The sequence below is a fragment of the Sarcophilus harrisii genome, chromosome 3 (assembly GCF_902635505.1).
Source record: "Sarcophilus harrisii chromosome 3, mSarHar1.11, whole genome shotgun sequence".
Classification (NCBI taxonomy): domain Eukaryota; kingdom Metazoa; phylum Chordata; class Mammalia; order Dasyuromorphia; family Dasyuridae; genus Sarcophilus; species Sarcophilus harrisii.
This window is the reverse complement of record NC_045428.1, coordinates 432,428,113-432,447,775: the sequence shown is the minus strand read 5'-3', so window position 1 is coordinate 432,447,775 and position 19,663 is coordinate 432,428,113. Positions and strand designations below refer to the sequence as shown.

General features: G+C 31.3%; 1 protein-coding gene across 1 annotated transcript in view; it reads left to right on the top strand.

Annotated features, from left to right (window-relative positions):
- The window catches only part of BRCA2 (BRCA2 DNA repair associated), a 66,104-nt gene that overhangs the window by 11,729 nt on the left and 34,712 nt on the right, over positions 1-19,663 (top strand). Inside the window, exons 4-10 of the mRNA XM_031960726.1 lie at positions 334-383; positions 492-532; positions 841-952; positions 3,016-3,065; positions 7,933-8,047; positions 9,862-10,965; positions 13,427-18,280. Coding sequence (XP_031816586.1) covers positions 334-383; positions 492-532; positions 841-952; positions 3,016-3,065; positions 7,933-8,047; positions 9,862-10,965; positions 13,427-18,280 — 6,326 coding nt within the window. The remainder of the gene's footprint in view (positions 1-333; positions 384-491; positions 533-840; positions 953-3,015; positions 3,066-7,932; positions 8,048-9,861; positions 10,966-13,426; positions 18,281-19,663) is intronic.

The following is a 19,663-nucleotide window of genomic DNA, read 5'->3' as shown; positions in this document are numbered from 1 at the left end:
TCACAACAATATTGTTAAGATAAATGACTTTTAAAGATTTAGGAACTCTGAACACAATGACCAACCACAGTTAGATGGGTTTATTTTGAAAGATGCTGCCACCTCCAAACTTTGTTTTTTGGACATGGTCAGTTCTGATTATTTGTTGGGTGCGGTTTTTTATTTCTGTTTTTCAGTACTATAGATTTGACAGCTGTTATATCTAGACTTCTTAAATCTTTTAAAATTTAAATTGTTAGCTATTCTCTTACAATTTTGTCATAATTCAATATTATACAATGTCATGTTTTTTTAGTTGTCTGTTGAATAATCTGAGTGGTTTTATATTTTTAGTCCAGTCGTTTTACGAGGCACATACAGAACTCCACAGAGGGAAAAGCCTGGTATGAATAGCCTTATTTTTATGTATGTGTTCTTTTAAAATCATACTTGATTTTTATATTTGTTAAGATATCTGGTGACTTAACTGAGTTTCACTCCATTTTTTTTAGTGGCATATGGAAATTTATTTTATACTCCTAAACTAATGAAGGTAAGTGTTATTTTAATTGTAATAATTGGAGCTTTTGAAAATTTTATATACTGTATCTTTGCTTTGAGATTCTCCATACAAATGTTTTTAATCTTCATTGCATTTCTGTAAATTAACTGTCATTTTTTAATAAGCAAATGTGTTTCATCTTAAAATTGTGAAACCAAACACCAAGATTGAGTGGCATATAGAGAGTCTGTTTTTTTCTTTTTTCTTGAGAGTCTGTTAAACACTTACATGTGTGTGTATTTGTATATGTATGTGTAAATTTTTGTATGTGTATGTGTAAATTTTTTTTCTATTTTCAGGTTAATACATCAAAACATATTTCTGAAAGTCTGGGAGCAGAAGTGGATCCAGATATGTCTTGGACTAGTTCTTTGGCCACTCCTCCCACCCTCAGTTCAACTGTGTTAATAGGTAATGTTATCAAAAAAGTGTCATATGATGAAAAATAGATTGAGTACAAAGTAATGCTTCTCCCTTCCCCCCCAAAAAAAAGCAAATAAAAATTTAAAAACATAATAAAGCTCTGTCTAAATGGTCGAGCTAGTGCTTATAAGCCAGTTCTGCCTCCTTTAGCAGGCCATTTCTCTGCATCTCGTGGGAATTTTCTAGGCAAATGGGGAATGTTACCTGTAATGTTAATTGAATGAAAAACATTATTTTGACTCTCGAATAGACTCTAAATTTGAACATTTATTTCTTAATCCATAAGCCTCAAAGGATGTTATCTGATATATATGAATTATTTAGCTGTTTAAAGGCAACTAAACCAAATTATAAAGGCCTAAGGATTTTAAAAGATGCTGGGTCTGATCATAGTCACAGTAGAGAGTGCAGAGAGAGAAGAAGGAAATAAAGGAAGACATGAAAATCCCTTACAGGTGTTAAAAGCAGAGACTTGAAGTAGAATAACCAAGAATGTGGTATGTCTAAAACCAGAGAAGGGAAGCTTCTTAGTAGAAGGAACTTCTCATTGTTATAAAAAAAAACTTTGGGAAGAAAAGTCAAGGAGCTTGTGTGTTAAACCAAAAGACTGATGATTTGGTATTAGGATCTCTGTGGCAACGTTGGTAGAAGCCTTTAGAATTGCTAGGAGGGAAGTGCATTGTAGAAGGCAAGTAGGAAAGAAGGAATGGAAGTGAAATTTTAGGAGGTTGAGAAGAGATTGATTTTATTGGAGACATAGGATGTAAAAAGTATCTTCAAATAGGTTATCATTGAAAGAGAAGAGAGAAATGGAACTAGGTTCAAGAAAAATCTTTTTCTAGGATTGAGGAGACCTGATTATTATTTAAAAGTAGATGGAAAGGAGCAATAGCAAAGAGAGTGAAGAAAATATCAAGTGATAGATTGTTCATAAAGTACTTTATAAAGCATCTTATAAATATCAGATATTTGAAGAGGAAGAGGAGGACTAATTAAAGAATTGGTTTTGACAACTAGAACATTTGCCTTAGTGCCTTAAAAGGAAACTTTTTGTGATAGAAAAAGAGAGAATGCGTGGTGATAGCTAACATTTATATAACATTTAGGTATTACAATTATTTTCTAATTTGATGTTCACAACTCTGGGAGGTAGGTAAGATGAGGCAGATGAAGCAAACAGGAGTTAAGTGACTTGTCCAGGATCACCCACATTCCAGTGGATGATTTTTCTAAGAAATTGGAGTCTCATTCTTAGGTAATAGAAAGCTCATTTAGATGAACTAAATCAGTTCCATTTGTTCAATAATGAAGAGAACCAGCTACATCCAGAAAAAGAACTATGGGAAATGAGTATGAACCACAACATAGCATTTCTACTCTCTCTGTTTTTGTCAACTTGCATTTTTGATTTCCTTCTCAGGTTATTTTTACCTTATTTCTAAGTCCAATTTTTCTTGTGCAGCAAAATAACTGTATGGATATGTATACATATATTGTATTAACATATACTTTAACATATTTAACATGTATTGGCCTATCTACCATCTAGGGGAGGAGATGGGGGGAAGGAGGGGAAAAGTTGGAACAGAAGATTTTGCAAGGTCAATGCTGAAAAATTACCCATGCATATATCTTGTAAATAAAAAGCTGTAATAAAAAAAAAAATTTTAAAAAGAAAAAGAAAGAAAGCTCATTTATCCATTGTAAATGTATGAGATCAAGATGTAGTTGAGCACTTGAGGAATGCTAAAAAAAAGATCTGGCCTGCAGAGAGTGGAAAATTAAGCCAAATGGCCACTTCCGGAGCACCTGGCTGATATAAGGTACCTTTAATTTATGGTTGGTTAAATAAGGAGTACATTTGTGATCCAGGAGCATAGCAAGCAAAAAATATAAATGGGACTTCTTGCAGAATTGTTTTTCTCTCTTATTTGTCAACCAGACAAATGTTTATTTATTAAACTGTAAGTACAATTATCCATATTATCTTTTCTGACTATTAAATCTTATATAAAATTTAATGTTTTGTTTTGTTTTGTTTTGTTTTTCAGTCAGAGATGGTCAGACTTCTGGAGCTAGGACCCCTAATGATACTACAATTGTAAGTACAATTTTGTTTTCCTTTGTACTAACTATATAATACTTTAAAATTTTCAGTAATTAAATTATGAAGGAGTTAGCAATAGCCCAGTATTGAAAACATTCAAATTCTCAATCTAGTAGAATTCTAAATAAATCAACTTTTAATTAATTTAATTATTTTATTTATTTATTATTTATTTATGATAATAAATTATTAATTTATTAATTAATTTAATTATTATGTATATTGCAAAGTAGAGCTCCTCACCAAATAGTTTCCTGACCAGTTTCATAAAATTTTTTTAAATGAACTTTTTAATTTATTTAATAAATGAACAACAGTGAACAAAAATTTAACTTTCTCTCCCTTTTCCTCTCTCCCTAATGTGAGAAAGAAAATTAAAACAAAACTCTTGTAACAAAGAAAACTCCATTGGTGATGTCCTGTTTTGTATCCTGTGTCCAAAAGTTTTTTGTCAGCTTGGATTTATTTAACTAACATGTTTGTTGCAAAGTACAGGAAGTCAAATGGCTTTCTGACCAGTTTTTTAAATGGTAACTTCTTAAAATATTAATAAGTTTTTAATGTATTAAAATAGATTTTGATATAAATAGTTTTTTAGTCCTCTTTAAAAAAAAAAAAGGGGAAAAACCCAGAACTCATAACAAATATACAGTCAATCAGAATTTCAATCTTTTGATCATTTACCAGTTGGAAAAAATTTTATAAATTTTAATTAAGCCCCTATGTCTTAGAAAAAGGTCTTAACCTTTTATCAGAGAAACTTCCTATTTGGTAATTTGGCTGTCATAGCACTGATTAAGTAAATTAATTTCACTAATTTTCTTAATATAATGAATTAGCCTACCTATGAGCAATTAAAATTTCTTCAGTTATTTAGGTTTCTCTATTAATAAAAAGAACGCTTTATACTTATTATAATTCTTGTGTATCTTCAAAAGTATATTCCCAAGTATTTTATGTACTACAGTTATTTTAAGCACGGTTTCTCTTTCTGTCTTCCTGCTGAGTTTTGTTACTAAGTCAAAGAAATACTGATGATTTATGTGTATTTATTTCATTTCCTCCTACTTTGATGAACTTGTTTATTGTTTCACCTAATTTTTAAATTAACTTTCTAGGATTTTCTAATTAAACCATTATATGATCTGCAAAAAGTGGGGTTTTTATTTCTTTTTTTTGTCTATTCTGATGTCCTCATTTTGTCTTGCTAATGAATTTTCAATGCTACTGTGAGTTTTCATTTTAGAGACTATGTTTCTGGTCTATATTATAGATATAAATATATTTTCTCTCATGCTGTGCCATCTCCCTATTTTGTCCATTCTATAAGAACATGATCAATTGTTTAAGGTATATAGAAGTTTTACTACAATGGAAAGCAATTTCCAAATATAAGCAATATGTTGATTAAATAACATACCCTTTTCCTGATGTTTCAGGCTTTTACAGATTTCTGCATGTTTATTAGCTATTGATTTTTAGTTCCCCTCTTACTGTGTTCCTTATTTTTGCTCTTTAGTTCAGAGTTGGATTTCCTTTCTCTTAGTTCCAATGTTCATTAAGTCTCCCACTTGGATTTCAGTTGTGGTCTCTAGTCAGAATTGCTTTCTTCATTGGCAGGGCTTAGCAAGCTCCATATATTTTTCCCCCATTAAAGGGAGAAGAGATTTTGGAGTTCAGACTGGGTTCATAACCAAAAAGAAATTTCAAGGAAGTTGGACAGAAATTGCCTAAGCTTTTTCTGACTGAAGGATGAGGACTCCATGAAACAGCTGTACTGGGTATACTTGTCAGCAGATAGCTGGATAGTAGTAATATAGCCTTCTGGGTTTTTTTTCCACTTGTTTAATTTTTTAGTTGAAATTATCTTGTGAGGAAGTGTTTCCTTTTTTCTCTTATAATTTTTGTCATTGTTTTTTGTTTTTTGTTTGCTTTGTTTAATTTGAAATGGTGAACCTGAGATTTAGGTTGACGTTCAATTTTTTCCTCTGCCATTATGTAAAAAGTACCAAATAGCTAAAGAATGTGAAATGATACATAAGGGCAGAAAAATAGTTTGAACCAAATACTTTTTGGGTTCAAAGGAAAAAAAGCCTATTAATTGGCTCTAATTTTTAAAAAATGTTTGAATAGAGAGCTTTAAAAATTGATGGTGCTTAAGCAGTATTTTGGTGAATTGAGAAGAGGCTCTTGCATTGTGTAGGAGGTTGAGCTTCAAGCCTTATTAAAATAGTAGATTCTTAAAACATTGAAATCAAGATTAAATTATGGGACATGTAGACACTATAGGGATGAAAATTAGTAGGCATAAATTTGTTTCCAATCCTACCACTCCAGGTACTACTCCTGTCAAAGAGACATATTCACCTGGCAACAAACTTGCCATGGAGAGATGGCAATGATATCCCTAATTGTTCCTGCTAGGCAACTTTTAATAATACCATTTATGGAATGCTTAAAAATTTGCAGAATGCTTACAATATTAGCTTATTTTATCCTTACAACAACCTTTGTAAGTAGGTGCTGCTGTTATAATCATCACTAATTTATAGATGGAGAAACTGAGAGAAACAATTTAAATGACTTGCCCAGGAAGGATTACATAGCTAATAATAAATCTTAGGCAAGATTTGAAGTCAAGTCTGTGATTTCAAGTCTAGCATGATCTTATCTTCTGCTTCTTAGCTGCCTAGTGATCATCTTTTTGGACAAGATTCCCTGAATTCTATATTAGCGTGCATGTGATACATGCAATTTATGAGATGCTTGAAGATTAAGCTTGTTTAATTATTTGCACTTGTATCTCTAGCACCAAACAGTGCCTGGAACCTTGTAAAGTCTTAATTAATTAATACATGCACGTAGTCTTCTACTCCCTCTCTTCCAAGAGAAGACTTGGATTAGGACTTGGGACCTTATTTACTTGAAATCAACTAAAGGCAGTTAATAATTTATAGGTTTTTCCCAAACAACTTTCTAAATACAATAAATAAGTTGTATACATCAAGCTCTTTGACAGTAAGCTAGAAAAATGCATAAAACAACAGAATTTAATCTTAAATTCATATACTTAATGATATTATCAATATTATGCTGCATGGTTGGTAATATGATAAAATTAATAGAATTATAATTTTTACTATATTTATATAACCAATTTAGACTTTTATACATTTAACTTCTAAATTTTCCAGTGATGAAGAGAGAGATCTTTCTATCTTTTTAAGCTGAGAGGTAGCTTAGTGGAAACATCAGTTGTCCTGGAGTCAGGAAGATCTAAGTTCAAATCCTACTCTAGATACTTACACTGGATGATCCAGGGCAAGTCATTTAACCTCTGTCTACTTCAGTTTCTTCTGTAAAATGGGTTAATAATAGTATCTTCTTCCCAGGGGTTGTTGTGAAGATAATATTTGTAGAGTGCTTTTCATTCCATAAAGTGGAATGTTCTTACTAAGAACATTAAGTAGTCATAAGTGTCATAAGTGACAGTTCTTACTACCATTAATATTTCCCAGTTCCTTTCATCACTATTAAGTAATGGTTTCAAAGCTTTTCATCATCCTGTTTCCTGTCTCTGGTATATTCTCTAACTGATTAATATCCAAATACACCCCAGAACTGGACATAATATTTTAGATATGGTCTAACTGGAGAGTGTTCCCAAGAGAATTCTCCCATTTCCTTTCATTTTGGACACTCACATTAACTAACTGATTGCAATCTGTAATCAAGATCTGGGACAAAAAAATGACATGTTATTAATAATGTGAATCATTTCTAGGTGATTATTTTCCTGGCCTGATTTTATTGGTACTGGGAACTCCTTATGAAAAGTTTCCCTCCACCAATGAACATTCCCACCTTTTCTGCAGTATAGAGTATTAGAGATATACAGAGAGGGTGAATGATTTGTCCAGAACCCAAGACCACTCTCCACCAAAGATGGGACTTGAACTCTGGGTGCTCCTGATTCTAGGATGCCTAATCCACTGTGACATAAGGCCTCTCAAATGATTATTATATGGGAAAAATGACCAAATAACACATTCAAGTTTAAATTGCATAGAACCTTCCCCTGTAGTCACTCTTCCAGCACTTTTTTGGTTTAGTAGCATTTTTTTTCCTTGGTTTTGATAGGTATATAAGTCTAAATTTTACTTATTAAATAAAATATGGTAAAAGACATGGTAAATTTTTATTTTTAGAATGATTAAAAACTAAGGCTTGGTTTTGTAGCTTTAAACAATATTCAAACAACAATATTCAAACAATATTCAACTCCTCTTTTGGGGAGGGACTGCTGAAATTGGAACCTTATTCTTCCTGTCTTCATTGTTGCTCACCACTATACAATTTATCTTTAATACTTGACAGTTTTTGCTTTATGTTTAATCTAAACTGAAATTTTACTTTACGACTTCACCTCCCATATGAATCTGTCTTATACCATAACATTACTCTCTTCCTATGCCATTTTTCCCATACTACTCTCTGTGGTGTTTTTCTTCACCTACAATCTCCTATACCCTAATAAATTATTTATTTAAAATTTCTATAAAGTAATTTGTGACATTACTTTTAGAAATAGGTTATATCTAATTTATATTTTAATATATTTAACATCTACTGGTCATCCTGCCATCTAGGGGAGGGGGGGGGGAGGGTAAGAGGTGGAAAATTGGAACAAGAGGTTTGGCAGTTGTTAATGCTGTAAAGTTACCCATGTATATATCCTGTAAATAAAAGGCTATTAAATAAAAAAAAAAAAGAAATAGGTTATATCACTGACTTATTAAAATGTTTAACATATGTAAAAATGTAAGACTTGAAATTTTTATATCATTTTTAATTTTTGCAGATGTTGCAAAAATCTTTATCTCAGCATGGTGAAAGTCCTAAGAGACTTGATAGGACCACCTCTTCTGTACCAAATATTGAAAATACACATGCAGAAAGCTCTGTCACAAGCCAGGGTAAGAATCTGTGTTTTACCGATTTGCTCAGCTTCATTACCATTAGTCTACAATTAGATGCTTTTCTTGCCACCTCAAGTGAAAAGAGATGAAATCTGTCTAAGATCATTCCTGTGGAGTAAATTCCTCTGTAATCCCTGTTTCCCAGCATCCTTATAATGTAATTAGTGAAATTATTCCTACTTTCATTTAACACTTGGGTAATAAACCAAAGCTCCTCAAGATGAAGAGGACTTAGTCAAGATCACACTAGCCCCTAGGATTGAATCCCAGCTTTCCCATCTTTTAGTCCAATGCTCATTCCCCAATATTAGGCTACAATTCTGTTTTTTTCCAAAGTGAGTATTTGGATTTATCTAAAATTCTCTCAGTTTATTAATTTTACTTGAGGAATAAATAAAAGAGGGGAAAAAAAGGAGATTTGATTTGACTCTCTTGGTAAAGAAAAATCTGTGGCACACATTTATACAGGATATTCCAAAAGTCTTAAAGCATTTTAAAACTTTAATAAAGCTTAACTATGATTTTTGGGCTACCCTGAATTTTTGGTTTTCAAAAAAGAATTTTCAGTTTTGTAAAGTGCTTTGCACAGTTACTTCTTTTGACAAGGTATGACAAGATAGATATGGTATAGGTGCCTTTACATGCCTGATTTTGCAAATGGGACAACTGGTTTATAGAGGATGTTAGTTGTTAATATTTGAATCTGTCTCTCCTGATTCCAAAGCCCAGTTCTCGTTCCACTATATCTGCTGCCTTTCTGAAAAGAATAAAAAATAGAGCAGCTAGTTGGTGCAATGAATAGAGCATCAGCCCTGAAGTCAGAAAGATCTGAGTTCAAAGCTGACCTCAGACATTTAACACTCCCTGGCTGTGTGACCCTGGACAAGTCATTTAATCCCTGTTGCCTCAGGAAAAAAGAATAGAAAACACTAAGGATATTATAAGAATAAAAAGCATCGTGAGTTTTTAGTTGTCAAATTAAAAACATGAATATTCTTTAGATACTTAATAAAGTCAAATTTTTAGATACTTCATAAATATTTAAGTTTGATGAAATAGATATTATAAATAATTCCCTAATGCCCTTATCAAGAACTACCTTGGTTTTGCCTTTAAATCCTTAGAACTTAGCTTCAGTCTTACTGCTAAAAATATGAGAAACATATGAAACAATAGTAACTGAACTTTCTTCTTTTTAACTTTCTTTTTTTCAAAATACATGCAAAAATAGTTTTCAACATTCACCCTTGCAAAATTTTATGTTCCATATTTTTCTTTCTTTCTCTCCACCTTCCCTCATCCAGTATAGGTTAAACATGTGCAATTCTTCTAAAGATATTTCCACATTTATCATACTACACAAGGAAAATCAGATCAAAAGGGGATAAAAATGAGAAAATAAAAAACAAATAAGCAAACAATACCACCAACAAGAAAGGTGAAAATACTATGTTGTGATCCACATTCAGTCCCCATGGTCCTCTTGGATGCAGATGGCTCTCTCTATCACAAGTCCTTTGGAATTGTCCTGAAAAGAGCCAAATCCATCACAATTGATCATCACATAATCTTCTTGTTGCTATATATAATGTTGTTGCTGTGTAACTTGAAAATGTTTAGTATTTTATTACTTTCCTATAATTTGGATAAAGATAATCTCCTCCCCTCTCTGTTTAACTGATTATATGTATATATGCATACATGGATATTTTTGAAATAACAAAATAGCTTCATATAATTTTTGTGTGGTTTGATATGCATTGAATGGTACTTATAATGATTTTCATAATGTTATATTTTTAATTTAACAGAACTGGAAAAAATGATAAATGATTCATTTGGTGATGGAAATAGCTTTGAAGACCTTGATGGAAAGATGATGAAAAATATACCAAATGTTATGGAAGATGAAATGTGTGGTCCAGTCATTGATACACCTGACGATGATGCTTCATATAGTTTTCCTGATTATAAAATAGGAAGTCTACGAAAAGTAAAACTTGACAAGACCAGGAAAAAATATTTTAAAATGAAAACTAATGAATGTGAAGAAACTGAAAGATTAAATAAGGATAGGTATTCAAATATTTCTGAAACTGAACTAGAATACTGTTATCCATCTATTTCAAAAGTTACAAAAAATGAAATTCAGAAGCCCATTGAGAATATTAATGAAGAATTGTTGAAGGATGATGTTCCATCCTCAGCAACAGAGTGGTCTCAACTAAATCTTTCTGGTCTAAATGTAACACAGATAGAGAAAACACCACTGCCACATCTTTCTTTTTGTGACGAAGATTCAAGAGAAAGATCAGCAAATTCAAACAGTGAATGTTCCAACCTCATTACTTTAAAAAAATTGGAAATATCAACTTGTGAGGAAGATGAAGGGAAAATTACCATACCTCAGAAAGAAACTGTTCTATTATTAAAAAAGTCATCCCCTGAAATTTCTCCATTGAAATCTTTATCTCAAAATAGAAAAAGTTCCACATTCGAGATGGGACAAACATCTGAAAAAACGATCAGCGTGGATTATTCTTCCTTTTGCACAGTCAACACAAACATTACTACAGAATCTAAAATTCTTGGAAATAAACTGGAAAATCCCAACTCTTCTGTAAATGATATTGTTTGTTCTGGAGAGCATAGTTTCTTATATCCAAATACAGATGATAAAAGACACTGTCCAACAATTACCAAATGTAATTCATCATCTTTGAACAGTATAGGTATAATATCTCATTTTAAAAAGAAGACAAAAAAGTTTATTTATGTGGTGAATGATGATTCATCTTGTCAAGATGAAAATATACAAAAATCTCAAGAAATAGATTCAATGAACTGTTCTGAATCATCCCATTTAGAAATGAGTTCTTCTGGTATGCATCCTGAATTCACAGATGCTGTTTCAGGTACTTATATTGTTACAACTAATATTGGTTGTGAATTTCTTCCTATCATAATTTAAGCATACAGCATTGGGTATATAAACTGAATTTTAAAATTGTACAGAAATAACATTGATATCAATTTAACATCTATTTTATGCTTCATCTAAAGTCAGACCATTTGTAATTACATAATTTGTGGTTTTTTTGACTAGTAACTGATTAAACCTCTGTATTTAGATAGATGTATATTTTCATTCAGAATAAGAGTTTCATAAACTAAATAAACCTTCAATAGAAACTTTATGCTGATATTACATTTAAGATAGAAGCTTTATTTTAAATATATTAAAGCTTATTGCACAGATTTTTCTGAAATATAATTATATAATTGTGCAATTGCTTTTCTGAGTTTAAATGGGAAGCACTTAATAAAATTATTTAGTATACCCATATATGTATACCAATCATGTTTTTCATATAGGCCTAAAATGAAAGTACTTTTTATTTTGGCTGTCTTTTATTTTCTAAAGATAGCAGTACCAATGATAGTGAAAGAGATATGAAAGGACCCAATTGTGTATATTTTATGATACATAAATTGTCTTGTGATTGTATAGACTACTTGCAGAACAGTGGATAAGCTATGTAAAAACATGAATGATCGGCAGGGTCACGAATATTGGTATTTTATATCTAACCACATCTATATCTATAATATCTAACTATTGCAGTTAGATAGCCATTGGTATTAACTTTTTAAAGAGCAGTTTTATTGGAATGTCAGGAAAAGAAGCTTGATAGTGAGATATTGGGAAGAGAGGGATCAATGAAGTGGAGTTATATTGAGTAGAAAGGGTTTTTTGCTTCACTTTTCTCCTTTCCCCCTTCCAATTTAGAAATGTGAAGGAAGAGGAGTTGTGAGAGAGCAGTTTAATGGAGTAAAATAATAAAAGACAGGATTGGATTGGGGAAATCTAAGTTTATGTGTTAGTGGATAGGAAAGAATCACTCAATGAGAGGTAGAAAAAAACTACTTAATGCTAAGTCTTGGAAAAGGCAAGAGAGGATAGAATTAAGGATGCAAATAGAGGTACTAGCCTTAGTGATAATTAGAATACTTCATTTTCTATGATCAGAAGAAAGGAGACAGTAGCTAATGATGCTGAGAAACTTCAGTGTTCTCACTAAAGTAATCAGAATATAAGAGAGGAAAAAAGGTACTCAAAAACAAAGGGAGAACAGAATTATAGTCAAGCAGTATAGCCAGGTTTATGTGACATGACTTTATAGTGCACAAAGTTAAAACTATTTTGTTAATTTCTCCAGTGATACTCAATAGCTTTGGAACTCCTAAAGAGAAATTAGAATTAACAGAATATTACAATCATCAGCTATATCTGCCAATTTGTATAAGAATTTAACTGTCATCTTAGACAAATATGCCATTTGTTTGTTCATTCAGTATTTGCTTAACTTTCCATGATCAATTATTCAAATTCAAAAAAAGGGTAGCTTTTAAAAAGGAAAAAAAAAACCCAAAGCAAACTGTTTTGTTGTGCTGCTCTTCATGACAGTTTACATTTAAAGTCACAAGTTTATATTTGTAAATTGCAAAACTTACAAAAATGTTAGTGGGGGGGGGGGAGTTTCTTAAAATTTTTAACCTTTTACTTGATATCATATTAATTAATAAATTAATGGCCAGGTAAAAATGAGTATCTTTTAAGTTTGTGTGAACCATATCTTGGGATCATAAACTACTATAGGTTAAATTAACTACATTTCATATAATAGAAGGATTTCATTGGTATGGGGATTTATTAGAATAAGGGGGGAAAAAATGCAAGTTATCTTTAGATAGTGTATCGGGCCAGAGTCAAGAAAACATATGCTCAAATATGGCCTCATACACGTAATGTGTGACCCTGGGCATGTAATTCAATCTTTGCCTATTTCACTTTCCTCTTCTGTAAATATCAGTCAAGTCCTAAGGATTGTTTTGAGGATAAAATGAGATAATATTTATAAAGCATGTTGTAAATCTTGAGGCACTACTTAAATGGTAGTTTAGTAGTCATAGTTGTAGAAAGTTACTTAGAATGCTGAGAGATTAAGTGACTTTCCCAGCGTTCCACAAATGAATATGTGTCAAAAGTTAAGAATCTAATCCAAGTCTTCCTGGCTTTAAGGTTACTTTGCTCCCCCTTATTTCATGTTGCCACTCAAATACTCCCACAAGTCCTAGTGCAATTTATTCTGCTTTTCTAAAATAAACTTTTTTCATTTCCTTTTTTTTTTTTTTTGAGAATAGTTTAACTTTCAGGGTTTGAGCTATTGATATTAAATTATTGAAACTGACCTTTTGCTCATCATGTAATAATTTTCTTAGAAGTTGACTTTTTTAATGTAGGGAAAGTTATCCACTTGGTTTATTATAGCACTGCTTCTAAATTGGACTCTTCTCTTTTGTTTTTGTTGTTAGATTTTTTGGATTCCTCTGTCAAAAGAAAGTGTTTACAGTTTAATCCTGAAGAAGAGACCGTCTCCTTAACTGGTTGTGACAAAACGGTGCTGGAAGAATATTTTAATGAAAGCAGTTTTCCTCAAAATGAAGTAACATCTCAGGGTGTAGATTTTAAAGAAGTAAAAATAAAGAAAGGGGATCTAGAGTCAACTGTAACAGAAGCTGAAAAAAAAGACCACAACAATGCTTCAAAAAATCCAATAGTTTCAAATATAAAAGAACGAGCCTTGGCAAAAAAATATACAGAAATAGAATTGGGGAATATTGGACAGAATATTCACCTAACAACAAAAAATAGAACTTTAAATGGCTCCACTAATTCCATTATTAATACTTTAACTCAACTTCCTCAGGATCCACCAGAATTTTCTGTTGTGACTGATGAAGAAAAGGAACCTTTATGTAAAATGAAACAAAAACTAAGGTTTAGGAGAAACTCTGATTCAACTTTTGTCACAAATAAAGTTAATTCTGAATTTCCTAACAGCCACTTTAAGAAGAATCAAGAAACTGACATTTTAAATCAAATTTCAGGAGAATCTCAACAAATGTCATCTGAAAAATGCAAAGAAATATCATCAATTTCCTTGGGGACACAGGTCAATAGAAATACTGACCTCTTTGTAAGCCTGAGAGATCAAGAAAAAACTATCCTGCTTACAGGAAAAACAGCTTTAGAAACATATCCCAAGGAACATTTGCCTTTGAATAAAAGTAATTTCCTTTTTCAAACAACGGAAAAAAAACACATGCAGATTATGGACAGTTCTGAAGAACTTGAAACTAATTTCTGTTATTTAGGAGAGCCTATTTCTGAGAAATCTACAGAAATAGATTGTAAACAGACAGTTCAAGAGTTGTGCACAGAGGACTCTTTTTTATTAAAGGTGATTCCTGAATTTACAGGGGACAGCCAAAATAAAAACCAATCTCCAAAATTGGCTTATGAATATACAGCACCATGTAAAAATCTTTATTCAAAAAGGACTATTGATGCTAATGTGAAATCAAAGACAAATGAAGATAATTATTTGGGAAAATGGACAGGAAATTTTGATCCTGACTTAAATAAGAATTTTGGTAGTGGATTCAAAACAGCTTCCAATAAGGAAATAATACTCTCTGATAACAATATTAATAAAGGGAAACTTTTTTTCAAAGATATTGAACAGCACGATAACAATTGCTCTTCTGTAGAAATCATGAATACTTCAGTAGCAGAAAATGTCAAGATTGATTTAGATACTAAAAACCACATTAAGAATTCTACCTCAGGTTGGAATTCAGAGGCAAGCCATGCTATATCTAAGGATATACAGGATAACATATTTGTTATTAATAAGAAAGATACCAATGTAACTCTGGAAAATTTAGCTTTAAAAAAAGATCTTGATCTTAATCATAGTTTAACAGCTAGCCAAAAAGCAGAAATTACAGAGCTTTCCACAATATTAGAAGAAACTGGAAGCCAGTTTGAATTTACACAGTTCAAAAAACAAAGTCCTACAATACAGATACTTGAAATATCTACCAACAAAACAGGAAATCAATTAGATAACTTAAATACTTATGACGTCCAGCGCACTTTTGAACTTGATGGATATTTTGGAGCAAAAAATGAGATAAGTAATAGCAGAACTCCTGATTTAAATGTGAACTCTGAAATGGTAATAAATATACAGCAAGAAACTGCTTCTCTCTCTAGACAAGTCAACTCTACTGATACTTTCACTGAAAATGAAATGGAGTTTAAAGGGTTTTGTTCTGCTCTTGGAAGAAAGATGACTGTTTCTAATGAAGCTTTACAAAAAGCTCTTAAATTATTTAGTGATATTGAGGAAATTGGTGAGGAAGTGCCTCTGCAAAATTTTAGGAACAGTTCCTTAGAAAGAAGTCATAAGTCTAATATTGTTCCTACATTCAAAATTGCAAATCATAATAATAATGAAGATTTTAAAGGGAAAGAGGCTAAATGTGTACCCAAACCACAAAACAACATTGAGGATTATACTGACATTTTTGTTGAGGAAAAGGTAGTAAATTCCAGTAGAGACCCAGAAAATATAAAGAGTAGTTGTCCATTATCTATTAGTTCACATGAAGATAATTGTACATTTAAAAGATCTGTTCCTAATTCAAATAATGGTTTGTCATTGAATGGCCAACAAAATATACATCTGAAAATGTCTAACCAACTTATGAAACAAGAAAATTACCAAATTAAAGAAGAATTGTTAGATTTAACTTGCTTGGGAGAAACTGTTAAAGATGAAGAAATGTTTACTTTGAATATAAGCCAAGTGGAACAGTTGATTTCTAATCAAAAGAAGCAAAAAATTAGGGAAAATGAAAGCCTCCATGACTTACAGCATTTTCAGACTGCTAGTGGTAGAAATATTATGGTCTCTAAGGAATCTTTCAATAAAGTTGCACACCTGTTTGCCAAGGAATGCTCAGTAGAAGAATTAAATGATTTTTCATTTCCTTCTATTTCAAAAATGCCAAATGTTGCCCATAATAAACTAACAGAACCTTCAGTAAAAGAGGAACAAAACTTACTTGAAAGTGAAACAGAAGAAATGCCTTTTGGTATCACTAAAAATCAATTGCTGTCTATCCAACAGGAACCAAAAATTGAAAACAAAAAATGTAAAGACCATAGTATGGTGGGTTTTCATACTGCTAGTGGGAAAAAGGTTACAATTTCAAAGGAATCTTTGGCTAAAGTAAAGCACTTTTTTGTTGAGGAAAATTTGAAAAATGATGTTACTAACATTAAGAATATTGAGACAGAATTTTTTCAGGAAAGAGAAAAAGCTAATGATGGGCAAGCTTGTGAGATGGTTGAGTTAAATAATGCCCAAGTTTGGGAAGAAATGCCAAGTTACCAGAATGATGATAAAAAAATCCTTGTTCCTTTTACAACTGCAGATCTGTCTAAAAAACTTGATAGTGCTCTCTCTAATGAATCTTCAAATGATATTTTATTTGAAAGAAAATTATCTGAAAATAAGAAAAGTAAAGAAAATTGTTTGTTGTCTGATACAAAAAAGTCTACTGGTTTGCCTGTTGAAATTTCAGGTTTGGGATTTTACACAGGACATGGTAAACGTATTTCTGTAAGTGAGACATCATTATTGGAAGCAAGAAAATGGCTTAGAGATAGAGATTTACAAGATGTAGGAGGAAAAACTGAAGCTTCAGATATGTTTGTTTCTTCTGTTGATGAGGCCATATATTTAAAAGGAGACCCCGATGTCCAAAAGGAGAAGCTTGTGCCTTTAAATGCTTTGTATAAGACATCGTCAGTTGAAGATGACAAAAATTGTATCTCTGAGGAGCAAGATTCAGTTAATTTAAGTAATAATGTATCAGACATTAAACATGATTTAAAACATGACCCTAAAAGGTCTGGTTTTTATCAATCAGATAATGCAGATTTCTTCCTAGAACATATCTCTGATAAAGGAATGTCGTATCTTAAGGCAAGACCACCTACGTTCACTACAGCAAGTGGCAAGACAGTTCACATTTCAAATGAAGCAGTACAGAAAGCAAGAGAAATGTTTATAAATGATTGTGATAAGGTCCTTAAACCAAACATTGAGACAAAATTAGAAAATAATGAAATGGAAGTGGTAAAATATTTTTCTGAGACATTGGGAAATAAAAAAGACATTTCTCTTAAGTTTGATGCCAAGAAAAGGAATATATCTACAACTGATATTTTTATTTCAAATACAAAATGCAGTAATCTAGCACAACTTGAAAGTATGTCTACAAGTACTGGATTAGAAGTGAACTCTGAACTGTCACATCATAAAATAAATTCCCAAACTTCTGATTTGTCTAAATCTATGGGAAGAATGCCCAAGTGTAGCTCATCTGTTGGGATTTTTTGTACAGCAAATGGCAAACCTGTACAAGTATCAGATAATTCATTAAAGAAAGCGAGACAAGTATTTTCTGAAATAGAAAGTAATTCTGAGCAATTACTTTCAATGGTACCCTTTAAAAATAGTGAAAGCCATATGGAAACATTAACCAAAGAAGAAAACACAACACTACATGCAAAAACTAACCTACTATCACAAAAGAAAGATTATTTAAGTGATATGGTAAATTCACATAACAACTCTGGATTTAGTACAGCAAGCGGAAAACAGGTTTTAATCTCAGAAAATGCACTAAAGAAAGTTAAAAATATGTTGGTAGAATTTGATTTAATGAAAAATGAAAGTTTAGAGCAGTTACCTGAATTTACACAAAATGTTACACCAAAAGTTTTGTCTCCTATCCATTGTATTGATGGTAGTAAAAACCCAGAAAATGTTGTAAATTCCAAAAATGAAGAAACTTGTAATAAAGAGTTTAATTTATCAAATAATTGTGATGTTGAAACAAATTATTTGGAAAATTGTACCATTACTAAAGTTTCTTGTAATCAATTTAAGCAAGATGAGATGCAGACACCTTTAGAAACCAATTTGATGCCTGATCAAGATTTTTCATTTTTGAAAAAAAAGCAAGGTGGCCCTAAAAATGTGAATATAGAAGGGGATGTAACTTTAAATGATTTTCTTGTCAAAGAAAGCCTACAAGTGTGTGTTTCTGACTCCAAAGCCCCAGAAAATTTTCTTGAAAGAGAAGCTATGGAAATTGCCAATGCTTTTATGCAAGATGATGAACTCACAGATTCTGAATTGCCTCATAATGCTAGACAGAACTTTATTACTTATAAAAACAAAGAAAAATGCATGCAGCTAAATTCAAGATTTGGGAAAAGAAGAATGGAAAAGGGTGCCTCGTATGGTAAGTTTCTTAATTATTTTTTCAGTGTCCAATTTAGTTAAGTAGAGTGAATCCCCTTATTTGATGTTATTAATCTAACCAAATTGTGTTAGACTTGGATGTAGTTTATGTTTGGGGAAAAATAATTTGACTCATTCTAAGTCCATGAAATAATAAATCCCAAAAGTAGCTATATATATTCCGGTATTTTTGCAGTAGTTTATAATGATACAAAATCATTGCATTTACAGTGTAGTACCTATATAAATATTATAAGGCTATTTGACAACATTTTACATATAAAAATATGGAGTATTTCAGGTTCATTTCATCCCATCCTATAGCATTTTTAGAAAAGTTAAAAAAGATCAGAATAAAATCTTAAAACTGAATTCTGAATCATTAACATTTTGATTTTAGGAGAAAATGTAAGTAATTCCAGTGAATCATCTCTTATATCGCATCATATTACATAATGAATCAAAGTTTGCCCTGTAGGAATGTTCCCTCCAATAGTTCAACTCATTGCAATTGCTTGTTGTTTTAGTCCATAAATATAGTGTTTACAATTTTTGCCTTTCCAAATTAACCTATAACTTCTCTGAGACTGAGAAAATAATTCTTGTATGTAGATTGGGCAGGAGACAGGGAGCAATGTAAATTCTTGGCTTCTAGTTCTATTTGTACTTCAACTCTTCAAAAATCTATTATAATTATCATGGTACTCCCTGTGTTGACATAATTTGTATTTCTTCTATAACTTAGTTAAGAGTTTCGTTGTCAAAAAATTTTTATTTCATAGCCACTTTGTTACTGTCTTGATTCTACTTAGCTAGAGTGATAGATTCTTGAATGACAGATTTCACTAGAGCCATATAGGAAACCCTTTCTAGCTTAGTATAGGATCTTCCACTTCCACTTCAGAATAAGATTTTAGTAGAGGATATATGTCTGTGTAACTGTGTATGTGTACATGTGTATTTATATATATGTACATATACATTTATGTGTGTATTAAATCAGTTTTCTTTGTAGCTTTGTAACTTTTAAATTTATCTTTTTAAATAAATTTGTTATATTTTGATAAATGGGATTGCAGAAAGCTACTTTCAGTTTTCTAGTTGTTTCATATTCAATTTTCCTTCACAAATGTTATTGCTATGCAGAATATAAGATAAACAACATATGGTACCTACATATTCAAAATAATGTGCTCTTTTTATTTGTGACCCCTTTAAACATATTTATTTTTAGTTCTTAATGCTATCCCATTTGAATTTAGCTTTGTTATAAATCGTATCAAAGCCAAATAATTGTAGCATGATAACTTTTGGTTTGTCTATTCAGTTTAAATCTGTTTATATCTTTGAGGATTAGATAGATTTCCTATAAACAACATGTTGT